The sequence below is a fragment of the Myiozetetes cayanensis genome, unplaced genomic scaffold, assembly GCF_022539395.1.
Source record: "Myiozetetes cayanensis isolate MyiCay16 unplaced genomic scaffold, myiCay2020 scf4, whole genome shotgun sequence".
Lineage (NCBI taxonomy): Eukaryota > Metazoa > Chordata > Aves > Passeriformes > Tyrannidae > Myiozetetes > Myiozetetes cayanensis.
Genome location: NW_026087631.1, coordinates 25412163 through 25432008, shown reverse-complemented (window position 1 = coordinate 25432008; position 19846 = coordinate 25412163). Strand labels below are relative to the sequence as shown.

The 19846-nt window shown below is 39.4% G+C and overlaps 1 protein-coding gene across 7 annotated transcripts in view; it reads right to left on the bottom strand.

Moving 5' to 3' along the window:
* Nucleotides 1-19846, bottom strand: part of PAM (peptidylglycine alpha-amidating monooxygenase) — a 119445-nt gene that overhangs the window by 63451 nt on the left and 36148 nt on the right. For all 7 annotated transcript variants that reach the window (XM_050328376.1, XM_050328377.1, XM_050328375.1 and 4 more), the window contains exons 2-3: nucleotides 5025-5540; nucleotides 3800-3890 (exon numbers count right to left, since the gene is read on the bottom strand). In XM_050328376.1, coding sequence (XP_050184333.1) covers nucleotides 3800-3890; nucleotides 5025-5116 — 183 coding nt within the window. In that variant the 5' untranslated portion in view covers nucleotides 5117-5540. The remainder of the gene's footprint in view (nucleotides 1-3799; nucleotides 3891-5024; nucleotides 5541-19846) is intronic.

Sequence of the window (19846 nt, the reverse complement as noted above, 5' to 3'; positions counted from 1 at the left end):
TTTAGAATTAAAAGGATAGAAACAAAGCATCAAACATTTTCTACACTTTCTGAAAATGAATGTGGGAATACTGAACAAATAAATATATAATAAAAAAGGACCATCTAGAAAAAATATCACCTGCTTTACTGAGATACTTGGCCAAAGATGACATATGTTATCTGGATTACTACTATGAGAAAAAAAATCATTGCCATAGTTTATTTACATGTAAACAAATTAGGCTACAAAGTCATCAAGGTGGTTATTAGGTTGATAGCTACACTATTAACTATTTTAAACCTTTTTTTTCAACTTCAACTGTTTAGGAAAGGAAATATGTCATCTACTGGAATTTCACTATATTCATGAACTCAAAATCTGACAGACTTTCACAAGGACATCTAAATAGACGAACATAAAATTCCTGCTGTGAAAAACTTCAAACCTAATTTAAAAGAGGACACTACAAATAGATGTAAACAATTAAATGCAGTTGAGGAGATAGGACAGGTACAATGGTGATAACAATACGTGATTACACAGAGCAGTGATATGCACAGATAGGAAACCGTTTTTGGTGTTTTTGCTAGAAGATGGGAAGGATGAACAGAGGTCAGCTGATACAACTGATGTAAATGTCCTAGTGTATGCTTGTTACATGCATTTACACAATGAAGATACTAAAGCCTTCCAGAAATATTCTACCTTTTCTATGTAACCTGGGTTGAGAAGTAATTTTTTTTTTTAGAGCCTTATACCCAAACTCTAAGGGTCTATGGTAGCTACTTCATAGTGTAGTAGAAATAAACAATTTCACACAAATGTTCATGTGTCAAAAGAATGCACAACTCAGGGTAGATCTGTACAGGTAGTAAACTCCTAAGTCGGAGAAGGTGTTGGTTCCCATTGATGCATGCAGCAGCTGCAGCTATGAAATGTAAGCCAAATCCTCCATCCTCCTACAAGTCCAGGAACTTGTTGGAAAAAAATGCAGGTTTTTTGGCAACCTTTCCCCCAGCCTTGACAACACGAGATACACAAATTACATTCATGCAACTGAACTACAAGGGCAAATGTTAAACTTGGTTCCGCTCATTTGCAAATCATTCCACTAAAAATTATACCACCATCACCATTGTAAGGTGAAGATGATACAAAATAATTTGGTGTTTCTTTTCCTTCCCCCTCCTGCTTGGAAATGTGTACATATTTCGTCCATGAGCCAGTCACATATTTTACAGAGCTTAAGCTGTATATTAGCTGTATGTCCCTACACTAAGAGATTTCAGTAATTCATACAGTAATCATTGCAAGACAATAATGTGAATGCTCAGAATCTAGGTACAACCTAACTGGACGTAACAAAAATTCATCTTAATTTCAGGGAATACATGCAGAAGGTTAGACTCTTAGAATCCAAAATAATTAATTTTCAGTATCTGCTTTCATCAAGCATTATCTGGGAACCTGGAGTATGAAGAGTCTTGAAAATAAAACTAAAGTTAATTGCCTACAGTGAAGCTGTGGAAGAATCGAACTCAGCAGAAGTATTATTTCAGGAGTTGCCTTTCTTTCTTCAGCTTGGCAATATTTCTGACTAAGTAACCAATGTCTTCAACACTTTGAGAACAGTTCTGACACTACATGAATCTTCTGATTGTACACGTACATTGTACGATCATTACTTGTAAACAAAGAACTGCTTAGTTCCATTATACATCTGTTAGTTAGCTGTGATGCCAGATAGGAAATAAGATTGTCATGTGTACGTAACACAGAGAAAGAATTCAGTTTTGTGGAGTCTCCAGAAAGTACCGAGCTATGGCCAAAGAGTGAATTCACATTTCATTACAATCCAGTTGAAACAAGACTTTCTTTTCACAGAAGACGCATGACAAAAAAGAGACAGCACAAAACATACTGTCTTGCTCTAGAAATACTCTTCTGTTTTCTAGAATTTAACTCACATCTTCTCCAGTAATTTCTCGTTCCTTTTTCTAACTTTTCCTGTCTTTCCTACGTAAATTGTTACACTTGAGAACCCAGGAACTGCAATAATCATAACCAAAACAGTGATACACCTCCAGAACTCCCTTAATAAAAGGCCCACAATTAGGGCTAAGAGGTACACGAAGAACATAGTGACCTAGAAGGAAGTTACTAGAGAAGGATTTCCTCTCTAAAGAGAATTCTTCACTTTTGTGTTCTTTCTACCACAAAAATAAACTGACAGCATTAGAACTATGAAGCTGTTGGTTCTCTCCTGTGAAACGCATGGAAACAAAGATTGTCTTGTCTGCCACTGCTTCCTGTTGTTGAACTTGTCTAAACGGGAACCAAGTTTCCTGTACAGTTAATGTGGGACAGTGTGGAAGGAGGAAGAGAAATGAGGGGAAGGGTGGGTGAGACTGAGAAAAGAAAATAAAAGTACATAAGGGTAGACATTGACTACTTTCATTTACTTTTTTAGAAATTAACTGGACAAGTTGCATTCTATTGCTATCTTCCCTTGTACTTCCCCCAAATCTGTACTAGACTGCAGCATTTCAGTTTACCATGTACATAAAAGCAACAGATACCCACAAATGTGAGAAGTACGATGTTCTTTCTATTATCTCTTACAGCCTTTTGTTGTTGGTCTTGGGGTTTGGTTTTTATTTTTTTTAAATAGGAATCTGAATAGATTGATCTCTTTTGATCTCTTCATGTGTGTTTCCTAGCAGTTCAACTAATGGCTCCTCAGGTAAAATCAGTAAAACATAATTACAAATGTGCACTTGGATGAACTGAGAGTCCTTTTCACCCTTTCTGAAGGAGAAGTTTAATATTTCGCTGCATACAAATAAGATCTAGTAGAAACTATACTTATGTTTTGCAGAAATGTATTTTGCTGGAATAACACCTCTTGCTCCAAATTACACGTTCCAGAGGGGTACTCCCCAGTAACTTGAAAACCTCATTTTCCCTTCAGTATTTTTGAAAGTACTATCTGCAACAATGACTCATCAACTACTGCAGCACAACATACTGCTCTTTTCAAGCACCTGCAGCCCTCTAAAAGAGACATAGATCTTTTAATGATATATATAATTCCCTGCAACAGCTCATTGCAAAAAAAAAAAACCACAACAAAAAAAAACCCAACAAAAAAAACATCGTCTATTTTGTTTAATGAAACTACATGTGAAAATGACAGTGGAATCTCAGACTTCTATATGAATCTTAAAAATGTTAATGCTAATTTAAAAAATCTTAATTGTCTTCATTTTTACTCACTTGGTTCAGTAAAATATAATCAACTTCATACCTGAAAGAGTATACCATTACAACTTTTTATAGTAGCTTTCATGGAGTATTTTGAGGATTAAAATATTGGGTCTAAACTATTAGCCTTTTTAAAATGCTTTTTTGCTTGTTTTCTCTCAGCTTGACAAAGTTGCAGCAACATACAATTTAATGTAACTAAATTCACAGAGCTGAGATTTGGTATAAACTGCAACTCCAAATAAACGTGTCTTACTAGTACAGCTGGAAATATTTCACTTTATAAAACTCACATTTCTTGTTTTAGTAAACTTTGACAATTCAGTTTATGAAACCAACATTTTACAAATAAAATGAATCAGATAAAAAAGATTTTTCTCTCATTTGAGGTTACTTTTTTGCTGCCTACTCTTCTCTGAACATAAATATGTACCAACAAAAGTTATCCTGACTTTGTTGTTCCTCATTTTTTATGTGAGTGATATTACAGGGAAGACATTGTTTTCCTAGCTTGTTAAAAAACAGTAAGTGGCAAAAACTGCAATTCTCTCACCTGCTTAGGTGTCACCCCAGGCATGCGAATGTCCAATGCAAAATCTGACAGACCAAGTGAAATCACTGGCTGCTCACTTCCAAGGCATTCACTGGAAAGAGATTTTTTTAAAATATAAATTTTTGTTATGTCTTTCTAAAAAGAAGGGTCTACAGAACTAGTAAAGAAGTTTGACAATGTTCAGTAGTTCCAGGAGTGCTCTGAAAATTTCACTCCTTCATGAGTTTAGGAAAACATCATAGTTATTCAGCACTTAATGAAGTAGTTACTTTGAGCAATCAGACAGACTAGTTTGGAGACATTAGCTGAAAAAGTAACCTATCATCTCATCCTAATTATTGTCTGAAGTACATGGATGTGCAGACAGAGAATCAGTTAACTGTAAAATGTCAGGTACTGTTAATCATTCAGAACAGTTTTGGGGGCTTTTTAAGCCTATGTGTCTGATTTATAATTGCATACAGATTAAATTTAAATTACATGCAAAGGGGAAACTTTTAATTCAAATACTATAACATTTATAGCAACTTCTATGCTACTTTGAGTAGCAAAATAAAACTTCACCTGAATATCAAGTTCTGTACTGAATGCAATACAGAAACAAATCGTACAAAAAACATAGATCACTGTAGAAAACTTAATGGTAAAACATCAGAAACATGATATAACATTGACATAAGTTTTGAATATGTATATTCATGTACAAATAAATATAGAAATGACATGATAAATACAGTACCCGATATACCTCACTAACAGTAAAACCTTTGTTCAGGACCTGAGAGGCTACTTCTCTTGTCCACACTACATTAAAGTTTACCTACACGATTTTGCATTCACATCACCCCTAAATTTCCCAGAATTGCTCAGTTTTAAGTTAGTTGATGCCTTCTTGTTAAAACATCATTTTATACTGTAAGCTAACTCGGGCATCCCAAACACATTTACTCCGTGTGTAATCTCAATCACACTTGTAGTGTTATCTAAAAAAGTTCTGCTTTATTGTTTTATCATCCTAAACTCACCTTTAATGAGCAACCTATGGATAAAACATGAGTTTCTGTCTTCAATGTGACAAGAGTGCCATTTCAAAATTGCAGAGAGAAAATTCATAGCAATGAACAAAACCAAATACCATACACATTTTAATCTAGGACATGCTTTTTCACACTTTTGTAATACTGTGACTGCATGCATTCAACACATATTTTCCTGCATAACCCACCTCTTGAAGACCGAAAGCGGGCTTCTGAAACCCAAGCAGATGTTTTGAAACAGAAAAAGCAGTATTAGCAGGCTGTTAACGAGGCCAGCCATGTCCACCCTGCTGTTTCTGGCCTGATTAAGTGAGCAGAAAAAGGGCAGCACGGTTCTATCAGCTGTGATCCTGACAATTAGGCAGCAGCAGCAGCAATATCATTTCACCACTTCATTATTGTGTGCTCTGCGGGCATCCTCCAGCTGCTGACAGACCATCTGTCTTGGAAGGCGATGCACTGTAAATCAGGAAGGTGGATGATACTATGTTGTCTCTATTATTAGCTGTAAAAAGCTGTTGAAGAATCTTCCCTCACAGACAGATGACACTGTGCTTCTGTCCACTTAGGGAGCTGAAAAGAAGTGGCACTAGTGGTGCTTTCTGCCTGGGTTGTGCAGTTAAACCTGCATGTTCCTTATCAATCCACAGCACCAGAGACTTCAGGTGGCATCACAGAAACCAGGCTCAGTCATCCTTCAGAACCTACAAAAATAGAAGTAGATAACACATTACAGCATTAGTTCTTCAGCAAATCTTCATTGAGGCATTTTAATACATTAGCGAGTACTTTCATAAGGTTTAGCCCAATCCAAGTAAAGACTGCACTAGCTCTGATTCCTCCTGTCCCTCCCCTTCACTCCATACAAAGTCAGAAACTGATACATTTGATATTGATAAATTGTACTCTCAAAGTTATTTCACATGATAGGAAGAAATATAAAAACCTCCTCAGCATGCAAAATGCAAAGCATGGAATATTTCACACATAAAAACACCAGCACAGTGTGTTCTACCAGCAGCAAAAAAGGGGCAAACACTGACATAACAAGAATCAAGGTTTGCAAATTTTATCAACTATCATCAAATGTTGCTGCACATATTGCAAGTTTGGAGAATACTTTACTTTTAGTTCAACATGTAATAAACCATTCTGTCATTAAGGTACCTGTCATTCTTATGCACTTTAGTTACTTCCAATATCCATTTCAGAAAACTGATACCCATAAATTACTTTTGAAAACACTGTAACAAAAACTATTGAGATCAGACTGCTTAGATTAGTTAGGCAGTTTTTTATCCTTTCACATACTGAGGTTGTGTCAGCATAAACTGTTACTCTACTTCCTGCTTTAACTTCAACTATTATTTCCCATTCTAGTCAGCACAATTTTGTTTATATAGTAGTTTTGGGTTTTTTTGAGAATTCCAATTTTGGCAGAAGGAAAATGTCAAGTCATAATAAAAAATCTCTAACATGTATTATGTAGTAATTCTTCTAAGATAAATACTAATAAGCAAAAAACCTTCCAAGCCCAAACATCTCCCAGCCCCTAGAACACATAGTCAAAATACTGCTATGAGGATGAAATAGAAAAGCAGGATTCTGACATGAAATCAATTAAAATCCAGGTATTTTAGGAAAAATCTCTCCCATCTCATGGACCATGGACCAAAAAGTCTTCTTATAAATCAAAAGTGCTTAAGCATACAATAAGAAGCCATGCTGGCTAAACAGTTACTGCCTGTTGTTAAGCTATGCTACATTTGCATTGAGCTATTTGCAAGATTTAAAAATCTGATCACATTCATCATCATTAAACTTGCAAATTTTATTCAGTGAAGGATGGTACAAAAGACTCAGTCACAAACAACTAAAAATAGACTTCATATTAGTTTTCAGCTTGCCAAAAATATGCCAAAGCTGTCCAAAACAACTCATGCAAGCAGATGATACAATCTTAATTCCTTTTTAATGCAAATTTTCCCATCTCCACTTTTTTAATCTTATCACTAGTGAACCACGCAAAGCTGCAAGACACAGCATTGCACAGAATTGCTTATGATGAAAACCAAAAATCATTTAAAAACAAACAAACAAAAAGTGTGACATGTTGATATGTTTCACTGAAGTCAAGACAACTATAAAAATAGAAAGCTTCATTGCTTTTACTCTTTAAGGTATACCTACACAACAGTAGCTGTTCAGTATCTTTGCAAATTATCTCACCAGAAGTTTTAACACCTTTTTTATTTGTATTATGCAACAAATTGTGTCTTTTTTTCTACACCATTCTTCAAATGTACTTGACAAGCAAGAACTCTGAAGAACAGAGGCAGGAAAAATACACTGAGTTTTAACATACACAGAATTACAATATTCTGATTTTGTTTTTAATATGAATATATATTTTCAAGTGACTGAAGCGAAAAACAAATGTTTTATTTTTGCCAGCTTTACTTAGTCTGAGAGTGGTTACATCAAGTCTGTTGCAAACATCTAGCTGGAATACAATTTAATAAAGGAAATCTATTTTATATAAAGGAAATAAAGGAAAGGAATGGAGAAACCAGATCACTAATAATTCCTCTTCAACTGAAATATGAAGATTTCTTTATAGCAGCTTTCAGTTCTCAATAGAACACACTAAAGAACACACTTTAATGTTAGAGGAACATTCATGGCTTTTAGAACGCAGACTAAAAGAGTGGGAGGAACAATAATAATCTGAAATGGTCTAAAAAAGCAAAGAAATTAAATCTCTAGTAAGACAAATACACATATGCCTAACATCTCTATGTTCTACTTAAAAACAGTCCAATTTCATCCCCAAATGCTATTTAAGTTTTATCAGCTGGATGAATATGAAATGGATGAAAGTTTAATGCACTTGGTACTTCGGATTAGACACCAGCACAAGCAAATTTTACATTTGGAAAAAGAGGGGAAAAAAAAAAAAAGGCAGCACTATCCTGAAGCAATTTCAGTGTAGTTTTAGGTATCATGTAACACAGAAGGATATGAGATAACAAGGGGAAAAAGTGAGGACGAGAGATTCAATAATAAGAGTACACAATTACTTAGGTTCATTATGTGGACATCTAGATACCACTATTATGTTTTCAATTTTGGTAAGAGACCCCAAGGGAACAGAAATAGTGAAGTAAAATGACATAATTTATGACAAAGACTAGAGTGAAAGTAGAGAAAGGGAAATGAAAATTAGATTGGGCGATGTAAGCATGGTATTTTATCCCACACGCCCCTCCCAGACATAGTAAAAAACAATTACATAAAACAAGACAGTAAAGAAAAACAAAAGCAACTACCACAAAGACTGAAGGGGGAGGGAAGAAAAGGAGAGGAGGGGAGAGTGGCTAAGAAGCTGAAATTCAAAACAGAATAAAAAACAGAGTAACAATATAAGAATGTAATGTCACAAATTAGAAGTATGTCTTTTAAAAGAAACGCAATTAAATTATTAATTTCTAACAATCAACTACACAAAAAGAAAGCTCTGTATTAACCACAAGTTCATAAAGCACATTATAGTAATTTCTTTCTTCAGTTTAGTCACTAGAACATTTTATAAACAATATCAAGTGAACCAGCCAAAAGCAGAAACCACACCTTTAATCACCACTACCTTCAAGGAGAACACAATTTAGAAGATGATTGAAATTTATGGAGATTAACATGCAACTCTATCACAGATGGTACTTTTGCATAGTTTAATCTCTTTTCTTGTTGCATATGCATTGAAATCAGGGAAATGAGAAAGGATTACTTGAGCTCTGTCTTCAGCTAAAGTAGAGTCCACATTTTGTCTTAAGCAAAACATTATGCTTAGGCAACAACTGGATATACAAACAATATCCAGTTCAACAAATGAACTGCAGCTAGGCCTCCAAGTTGAAGTACTTTGCTTCTAATAACACAAGATAATCAATATGTAGTGGGATCAGCTTATGGGTTCATTAATGCACTAAATGCAGCCACTTACGACATTTTGGTCAAAGATGTAGACAAAAACACATTTGGCAAGAAGCTGTCAAATTAGACAACCTCTTGATTCTCAACATCAATAAAAAGCATCTCACAAAACAGGTATCTGGTTAGTGGTATAGTGGTTGGGAGAGCAATTGTCAGAAACAGAGGATATAATGCAGATGACAACAGAATGGGACAGGTGACTGATACACCAGATGGTCATGCTGCTATCCAGAGGGATCTGACAGGTTGGAAAAAGGGGCTGACAACAATCTCATGAAGTACAACAAGGGGAAGTGCAAAGTCCTGCACCTGGGGAGGTACAACCCCAGGAACCAGCACAGTCTGGGGGCTGCCCAGTTGGGAAGCAGATTGGCAGAACAGGCCTTGGGGATCCTTGTGGAAACCAAAATTAACATGAGGCAGTGGTGTGCCCTTGTTGCAAAGAAAGCTGTACTGGATTTCCATGGCAAGGTTTTAGTAGCATGGGGGGCTACAGGTGCAGCTTCTGTGAGAAGCTGCCAGAAACTGCCCAACAGAGGCAGTGCCAGCTGGCTCCAGGACAGACCCACCACCAGCCAAGGCCGAGCCCATCAGCGACGGTGGTGGTGCCTCTGGGACAACAGATTTAGGAAGCTGAAAAAGTTACTGCACAAGAGCAATTGCAGCTGGAGAGAGGAGTGAGATCATGTGAAAGAAGCAGTTCTGCAGACATCAGGGTCAGTGACGGAGAAGGGAGAGGTGCTCCAGGTTCTGAATCAGAGATTCCCCAGCAGCTCCTGGTGCAGATCATGATGAGGCAGCTGTACCCCTGCAGCCCATGGAGGTACACGGTGAAGCAGAGATCCTCCTGCAGCCCATGGAGGATCCTATGGCTGAGCAGTTGCATGCCCAAAAGAGGCTGTGAACCCATGGGAAGCCTGTGCTGCTGCAGGCTTCTGGTAGGACCCGTGATCCCATGGAGAAAGGGAGTCTACCCATGGCTGAAGCAGCCTGTTCCTGAAGGACTGCAGCCCACAGGAAGGATCCACATTGGAGGTTTGCAGAGGACTCCCACAGGAAGGACCCCACACTGCGATAGGGGAAGGAGTTCTCCCCCTGAGGAAGAAGGAAGAAGGCAGAGATGAACTGACTGTAGCCTCCATTCCTGTGCTGCTGGGCAGAGAAGGTAGAGAATTCAGGATTCAAGTTAATCCTGAGAAGAACTGAGGGGCAGGGCAAAAGCTGTTTTAAGATTTGGTTTTATCATTATCCTGCTATGATTTGACTGGTAAAAAATTAGACTAATTTCCCCAACTGGAGTCTGTTCTGCCTGTGATAGTAATTCATGAGTGATCTCTCCCCATTCTTATCTTGACCCCTGAGCCTCTCATACTTTCTCTCCCCTGTCCAGTTCAGAAAGGGAGTGACAGATGAGCTTGGGTGGGCACCTGGCGTTCAGCCCAGGCGCACCCATTAGAAAGACCAATGGTATCTTTGGCTGCATTAGCCAAAATATTGCCAGCAGGTCAGTGGAGGTGATCCTTCCCCAGTACTCAGTGCTGATGAGGCTGTGTACAGTTCTGGGTTTCCCAATACAAGAGAGGCATGGACATACTAGAGAGGGTCCAAGCAAGTGCCATGAAGATGATGAAGACACTGGAGCACCTCTCCTATGAGGACAGGCCGAGAGACCTGGGACTGTTCACCCTAGAGAAGAGAAGACTCAGGGAGATCTCATCATGGTATAGAAATCATAGAATTAGCCAGGTTGGAAAAGACCTCTGAGATCATCAAGTCCAACCCTAGATCCACTACCAACACAGTTACTAGACCATGGCACTAAGTGACACATCCCATCTCTTCTTAAAAACACCTCCAGGGACGGAGAATCCACCGCTTCCCTGGGCAGCCCATTCCAATATCTGATTACCCTCTCCATAAAGAATTTCTTCCTAATATCCAACCTAAACCTCCCCTGGCAGAGCTTAAATCCGTGCCCTCTTTTCTTACTGAGAGTTGCCTGGGAGAAGAAACTGATGCCCACCAGGCTACAACCTCCCTTCAGGTAGTTGTAGAGAGTGATGAGGTCACCCCTGAGCCTCTTCTCCAGGCTAAACAATCCCAGCTCCCTCAGCCTCTCCTCACAGGACCTGTGCTCAAGTCCCTTCACCAGCCTGGTTGCTCTTCTCTGGACCTGCTCCAGCACCTCAATATCCTTCCTGAACTGAGGGGCCCAGAACTGGACACAGCACTCCAGGTGTGGCCTCACCAGCGCTGAGTACAGGGGAAGAATCACTTTCCTGGTCCTGCTGGTCACACTGTTCCTCATACAGTCCTGAAGGGAGGGTGCAAAGATGAAGCCAGGTGCAAACTCGTTCAATATCTTTATCAGTGATCTGGACCAGGGAATCAAGTGTCCACTCAGCCAGTTCACACTGAGTTGAGTGGGAGTGTTGATCTGCTGGAGGGCAGGAAGGTTCTGCAGAGGGATCTGGACAGGCTGGATTAATGGGCTGAGGTCCACTGGATGAGGTTTAACAAGCCAACTGCCTGGTCCTGCCCCTGGGCCACAACAATCCCAGGCAGTGCTATAGTCTGGGAGAAGAGTATCTGGAAAGCTGCCCAGTGGAAAAGGACCTCCGACTGCCCACTGTAGTTGTTGGCTGCCTTGTATTTTCCTCTGCATTTGTTCAGGAAGATGATTCCCTCATCCCTGCCCACCTCAGCAGTATATTAATTTTCCATCAGATCAACTGGTCAACATGCCAGCAGGCAACAGCTGGCCATCTCTTATCAAAGAAAGGTGTGAGCATACAGATGGAGTTGTAAAGGATTCCCTTGTTTTGGTAGCATCCACACTAGATTTGGTATTATATTAAAAATAATTATTAAAATTAATTATTTTTAATATTATATTTAAATACATTTTAAAATGTATTTTAATATTTAAAGTATTTTTAAAATTAAAATGGTAAGTTTTCAAATATACTTTGCATCTTGATTTAATTTATAAATTAATTTAGATTTTGCAAATTCCTCTGTTCTGCGACCAAAACATTTTTCAGATATAAATACTGAAAGAAGGAAAATAAAAAGGAGAAATATGATTGGTCTTAATGTTTTATGAACCTTCTCCAAAATTTGTTCTGCTGAGCACAAGTATGGTGCATATTTTTAAAAGAAATATTTCATGATAAGAAACCTCTTGCCCACTCTATCAGAGGAAACACACTATTTACACATTCAATAAAGAACTGTGACTTGAATTTTCTTGTATTATAGAAGTGAAACTGGATTCATCCTAATAGGATTTATTCTTTGAATGCTTTCCAGCATTAGACAATTAGACACTGTACATATTTTTCCGTTTAACTAAAATTCTAAAATGACAATTAATATTAAGCTTTGTTTACAAGAATGGTTCATAAGTACAACAGAATCCATGAAAAAAACTTGAATGTCTATATATCTAAACTTATTTTGAGAGATTCTGATGACTTGAAAAGCATTTTTTATGGGTTTCCTACTGGGAAAGTACATTCTGCTTACTAGAAGAATGCCAATCTTCGCGAGCGAAGATCCGGGGAAGGTCTTTCCACCTTCCAGCCTGCGCATTGGATTTTTTAGGTGAGACACAGTGTGCGCGGAACTGAGCCCACCCTTTAATCCTAAGGTTCATCTGCCGGGGCCAAGCGAGCTTGGACGGTGGCAGCGAGGTCCTTAGGACGTAGGTGGGTTGCCTTTAAGGGCTAACGAGCCCCACCTGCCCGGGAGTGGCCCTGACCGGGAATCGAACCCGGGTCTCGGCGGTGATAGCGCCGCGCCTTTACCACTAGACCACCAGGGGCTCCTCTGCTTACTATCTGCACCAAGAAACATCAATAAAAAAAAGTCCTTCAAATGCTCTGCCCATTCAGTAGATATGGTGAGTTTTACCTACTAGACAGCATTTTTGTTGTTGTTTGGTTGGGGTTTTTTTTGTTTGTGTTTTTTTTTATTTAGTTTTTTTTTTTTTTTATTTTATTAACTGAAGTTTTATACAGGAAAGAAATAGAGGATGAAGAACTGTCATTCATGCTCAGCCTCTCCCTTTTGGTGATCAACATGGTCACAATTGAACTTGCAGGTTCCTAACTGCTATAAAGAGAAATCATAAACTCTATCACCCCAAGCCATAAGCAAACCTTGTTCACTAAACAATAAAGGAAAATTCAATTGCACTTAGTAGGCAAATCATACAGCAATAGCAGTCATGGAAATCACAAAGAAAGAAAGTAAGGAAACTGGTTAATGTTTATGCAAAGAAAAAACAGGGACATTATTTCCAGGGGGATTGAGAAAATTGTCTCCTCTCCTAACTTACACAATATATAGAAATTAAAACCAGCCTTAGTTTTTTTTTTTTGTGAGCATCATAAAATGTGTGAGAAAACACAGAAGAAACAACGCAAGCCAAAAAACCTCCACAATTCAGTGTCAGGATTGCTGTCAGCCCAGGCTCTAAGCTCTACAGACAGCTGTCATACTCAGCATTTCCAAGATGACTGAAAGGGGTAAACTTAAAAATTTAAGCAGACTTGATTTTGTCAGATCAGCTTCTGGAATTGTTAATTTTCTAACACTATTGAAAACAGAAGAAAATGTGCAGGACAAAAAGAAGATGCAAAAAAGATTTAACTGCTACTTCACAGTGCAGTGAAACTTATTAAGCAGTCCTTGCTTATACAGTTCAAGGTAAGATTTTTCCTCATTTTCTCCATCACTGTACTGTTAACTATTAGATATAAACTTTTTAAGAATGAGGAATTATACTTTTTTTAATTGAACAGAAATATGTAAGCAAACCACAAAAAAACCCCTTTCCTGCTCATATTAATACAAATGTCCTTGTATTAGTAAAATATCAGGAGACCTCAAGCAGAAATTTACTTTTACAACCTGAAATAAACGCATGAAACTGCTTGAAACACTCCCTAATAAAATAGTATCATACAAAATCTCCTCTTCTTCTTTTGAGAGTCAAAGACATTTTTCAGAAGTCTGAAGACACGACAGCATGTATTAGGTCTCCCACTCTGCATTTTAATAGTATTTGGAAAGCATTTTATTCACAATAAATCAACTTTTAATCCTTCTGCTTTGCCCAGGTATCAAAACAGGCAAAATTTTCTCGTCAAGGAAGATCAACACTTTTTACAGAAAGACAACATCTTGGCAAAGTGCTAATTTCATAGAACGAAAAAAATTAATGAGCTAGATGGTACTAATTACTTGCTTAAAAGGGAAAATGCATAAGAAGCCTCTGCTTTCTTTAACATCCAGATCACTATCATTAGCACAATGTAATAAGAATAAAAGTCCACTGACGTGCTCTTTGTTTTCCCTTTGTTATGCAAAAATAGAAAATATTAAAGGAAGAATGTTTCACAGAGTTAGGATTAGCCTCCAAGGATACAGTAGATGAGAGATCATTTCAAACACTTAAGTTCAATTACACATTATATATGAACTATGAATTAAATTCATTGCATGTTCCTTCACTAAGGACATCAAATCAGGGCAGGGTAAGCTGTAGGAGGAGCTTCTGTGAGAAGACACCAGAAGATGTCCCCATGTGAGACACAGTCAGTTCCACCCAGCTCCAAAACAGACCTGGCTGCTGCCCGAAATTGAGCCTGTCAGCCAACACTGGTGGTGCCTCTGCTATAACATACTTAAAAAGGGTAAAAAAAAAATACTGCACAGCAGCTGAGAGAGGGATGAGAATAACTGAGAGAGACAACTCTGCAGACATGGGTGTCAAAGAAGGAGGAAATGGATGAAGTGCTTCAGGTGCCGGAGATGCCCTTGCAGGCCACGGTGCAGACCATGGTGAGGCAGCTGTGCCCCTGCAGCCCACAGAGGTCCATGGTGGAGCAGAAATCCACCTACAGCCCACAGAGGGCACCATGCCAGAGCAGGTGGATGTAGTCTGAAGAAAGCTGCAGTTCCTGAAAAGGGGAAAAGCTCACAGAGGACTGTCTCCCATCGGAGAGACCCCACGCTGGAACAGGAAGAAAGCATTATGAACTGTGCAGATCAGGGGGATGAGACAGAAGAATTGAGATCGAAGTTGAGCCTGGGGGAAGTTGGTTGTAGATGTGTTCTTATTTCCTGTTATCCTACTCTTTAATTGGCAATAGATCATACAATGTAATATCCTGAGCTGGAAAGGGATCCACAAGGATCATCAAAGTCCAACTCCTGACCCTGCGCAGGACAGCCCCAAGAATCACACCATGCACCTAAGAGAGTTGTTCAAATGCCTCTTGAACTCTGTCAGCCTTGGTGCTGTGACCACTTCCCTGGAGAGACTATTCCAGTGCCCAACCACCCTCTGGTGAAGAACCTTTTCCTAGTATCTAACCTAAACCTTCCCCTGACACAGCTTCAAGCCATTCCCTCAGGTTCTTTCACTTGTCACCACTGTTTACTAATAACTTTATATCCTTCTTACATTGTGTGGTACCTAAAACTACAGAGAGGGCTCAAGGAGAGCCCATCCCAGTGCAGAGCAGAGTGGGACAATCCCCTCCCTTGCTCAGCTGGCGATGCTTTGCCTGGTGCCCCCCAGGACCCAGTTGGCCCTCCTGGCTGCCACTGCGGACTCACATTCAACTTGCTGTTGACCAGGACCACCAGGTCCCTTTCCACAGCACTGCTTTCCAGCACCTCGTCCCCAGTCTGTACACCCAGGGTTTCCCCTATTACAGGTGCAGAATCCAAATCTTTCCCTTGTTGAACTTAGTGACTGCCCAGCCCTCCAATTTGTTGAGGTCTCTCTCCAGGGAGACTCCTTGTCTTCAAGGGAGTCAACAGCTTCTCCCAGTTCAGTATAATCAGTAAACTTATTTAGTGTATCTTTCAGTTCTCTATCCAAGTCATTAATGAACATTTTGAAGAGCACTGGCCGTAATATGGAGCCCTCAGGAACCCCAAAAAATGACAGTTGGCCAGCCTGATGTCACCCCATTCACTTTGTGCCCATCATGTGAACCAACTGCTCACCCATCACATGACGGATGTATTTATGCAGAGATTAAGGGGCTTGGTGGACATGGTGTCTAGCCAAGGTCAACAGACCACATATAGCTATTAGTCTGTTTTAAACTGGTTCATTCTAACCAAAATCCATCAAGGTTGTGACCAGGTGAGCAGCTGAAATCAGAGAACACAGACAACAGGTGATGAAGCACAGCTGTTGCTCGGAGTACTTGGGACTACAGCCCTATTACACCAGTGTGGAGCCCTGCAGGTTGCTCACTGTCATCAAATACGACATTCCTTTCTCTCTGCTCCTCTCTCTGTCCACTGCAGAGACAGGCTGGGTTTTTTGTCAGATTACTGAGTTGGAGTGGTTCCTAAAGGTATTAGATGAAACCAAGCACTGGAAAAAAGAAAGGAAGAGTACTGTGTAGTAGTACATAGTAGTACTGTAGTACTACGAGTCAGGACTGCAACAAGGATGTGAAACACTCCTAATGTTAAAGCTTCCAGATCTCCTTGGCCGTGCAATTGTAATGCACCTTTAGGCCTGTTGTTCTGCAAATGGTGTTTGCTTGTTCTATAAAACATCCTTATGAGTACACTGCAATGATTACTTCCTCAGTTCCTATTTGCTCAATAGGACACTGGAATAACCTGCCAATGTAAATACTATTACCCAAGGCAAAACCCCACACACACCCTCTGGAAAAACCCACCTAAATAAACCTTCCTAAGTAATGAAAGGTATAACTACTAGAAGTAAAAATGAAGAACTTTTTCTTCCTCCTTGAACTGCATGCCTCTAAAAAACAATTCCAGGTAAAAATCAGGAATATCTTCCCACATATCCAGCCTAAGAGATGTATTTAAACTGAGATTTACAGCATTGTAGCTTCATACAAATCACAAGCAATTTCAATTAATGAAAATAATTCCACAGAAGTTTGTTAGAGTTCATTACAAAAGTAATGTCCTGGACTTACTTTGTTTAAAATGGCTCAGATAACAACTTGAAAACTAACTCAATCTAATTCCATTTAGTGTTCATTAGCAATTAAGCAACATAAGACCCATACTAAAAGCAGACAAATGAGTTCTCAACTATTATAGGCCTTTTTATGACAAACCTATTTCTAGATAAATACGCTTTCAAAACTAGTATCCATGAAAGTAAAAGAAAGAATTCTGTAAACAAAATAATGCTAAAAATGCAGCACCTCTAGAGACACAAATTTTCAGCATCACAAAATGTAATAATGCTAATACTAAGGTAACTGAAAACAACAAAACATACAAGTATTTCAGCAGAACAAGTCTTAATGCTATGTGGAATTTTCAAAAAGTAAATAGGTAGGTACAACACAATTACCTGTGATTACACTGGCACTAGGTTTTTCTCTGAAGTGTTATGTATGTAGATGGAGTAGAGTCATAGTATATACTAGGATATTTACATATAATCGAGAAGGGGCTCAAGTTTCTTCGCTAGAAGGCTCCATTACACATGGGAAAATAAGAGTAGTTCAGGGGAGAAAAGTGAAGAAAAACTAAGAACACTGGGAAATGAGTAAAGGAAAGAAAAATAGAAACCAAAACCAAAGCAAGAAAGAAATCCTGATAACCTACTCCACTACTTTGCAGAAAATGTGCAACCCCATGGCAAATGTCAGTAGTAAAGGCTTCACACCAGAGCAGGTGAACGTGCTCTAAAGGAAGGTTCAGCCTGCGTAGACCCCAGACCAGAGTAGGCTCCTGGCAGGAGCTGTGGTCTGTAGAGAGGTACCCACTGAGGATTGTTACTCATTTCCTCAGCCAAACGAGCAGTTATTTGGCAGAGGTTGCAGAGGAGATAAAGGTCTGAGCCACTAATGGGTCAAGGACTCTTTTAGTTTTATCTGTTCTCTGAAAACCCGCACAGGAGCAGAGTGACCGAGTGAGCATCCATGCTCATGAGCTTGGAACACCAATAATGCAATTAACACATGAATAGTGAGTGGCTTTTCCAAGACTCACTTGTCAAAGAACAAAGAAAATTATGGGCACAAGGAATAAGTTTCATGAATACTTTTCCCATTGTATGCAACCTGATTATGAGTAAACCACTTATGCCACAAATACAACAGCCTAAGTGAGCCGCCTTTGAGCTCTCTCTGCTAGGCAGTGTGGCTCCATAGGGGTTATCTCCCCTGGACCTGGGCCACCTCTCAAGGTTGACCCTCAAGGCAGAGAGACCTTTTTACCAAAGGTAGCTCTTTGATAAGTGACTGATACTGCACATAGTCTCATTATATGATAACTTCAATTTGTGCCTTGGTAACTTTGAATCATTGTTCCAATGATTGTGCCATACAATAATAGGAGTGAACGTTGCCATCCAACTGTAAGCCACAGTTCTACAACATCTTATTAATACCATTTTTGCTAAAACCTTTGACAGGGGTTCATCAAGTGATCTAAATCACTCATTCACAACACCTATGGAGGAACAGGTTTTCAGGTAGGACCCACGGCCTTGCAGGAGACTCACACTGGAGCAGTCTGATCCAGTAGAACTGTATCCTGTGGAGACAACTCACATTCTCAGTTCTTGAAGGACTATATCCCACAGTACAGACCCCACGTGGGAGTAGGGCAGGCGGAGGAGTTCAACATTAAACTCTATGGGCTGATCCAAGGGGTGGAGGTTGCTAATGGCAACCTTTTAATTGCTGTAACGCATGATTTGAGTTGTAAGTTCTAGGAAGTGCTATGGCACAGAAACTCCCTGAACCAGTGGCAGACAAGCTTCACACGAGGCAGTGCCTCCTGTACAAAGTGACCACCACAACAGAAGGAGCCCAAAGTCACAGACTGAAAGAACTTGGGACACTTATGGGCATTTTCCAGCAGTAAATAGACTGGTCCATAGATTAGGGATCTGTGAGTATATCAAAAGACAGGAAGTGGTGTGTGTGTGTGTGTGGATAATGAGGATATATCGGATAACATGAGACCTGAGCATGATACAAACAGTATAGAATTGGGGCTGGGTGTGTGATTTTGGTTGGAATAGAGTTAATTTTCTTCAAAGTAGCTTATATACCATAAAGGAGCTATGCTTTGGATTTGTGACCAAAACAGCACTGAAAACACTTGGATGTTTTAGCTATTGCTCAGCAGTGGTTACACAGAGCCAAGGCATTCCCTGCTTCTTACACCACCCCACCAGCACGAAGGCTGGGAGGCAACACAGAACAGCTGACCCTGACTGATCAAAGGGATATTCCATATCACATAAGGGAGGACTGGGGGACATCTGGAGTCATGGCATTTGTCTTACCACGAAACCACAACCTGTGAGGGAGCCCTGCTTCCTGCAGGTGACTGAACACCTGTCGACTGAAAGGAGGAAATTAATTCCTTATTTTGCTTTGCTTGTGCATGAAGGTTTCGCTGTCCCTAATAAACTGTCTTTATCTCAGTCTATGAGTTTTCTAATTTTCTTATGACTGTCTTCCCTGACCAATCGTGGGGTGGTGAGAAGGGTCAGGGTGGTGCTGAGGTGACCACCAGTATGTAAAGCCATAGCTTTGTTATATCAAGCTTCATTTCCAGAGTTGAACGAATCAAGTGTTCTTCTCCAGAAAATGCTATTCAGCTACACATTAGTATGACTAGAAAGATGAGTCATGAAAAATAACAGGATCCCCTCCCCCAACACATGAATTTTAGACTCCATCCCCAAATAAATGGTGATACTGCCAATAATATAATATATACTACTTATAGGGGGAAAGGGTATGAAATTGGATCTGTGCAAGGTTAGGCAAGACAGGTTACATCTTCTGGATACTAGAATTAAAAAAAAGTTTTAAATTGTATTTAACTAGAACTACTTGTTTTCAAAATGTAAGTAATTCAAATGAGGCTTAACCTCTTTTTTCACAAACAGTAGGAGCAGGAAAAACTTTAAATCAAGAACTTTCTGGTAACCCTATTCTCTGTTTTGTCTCATGCAACAGCAATGTTTAAC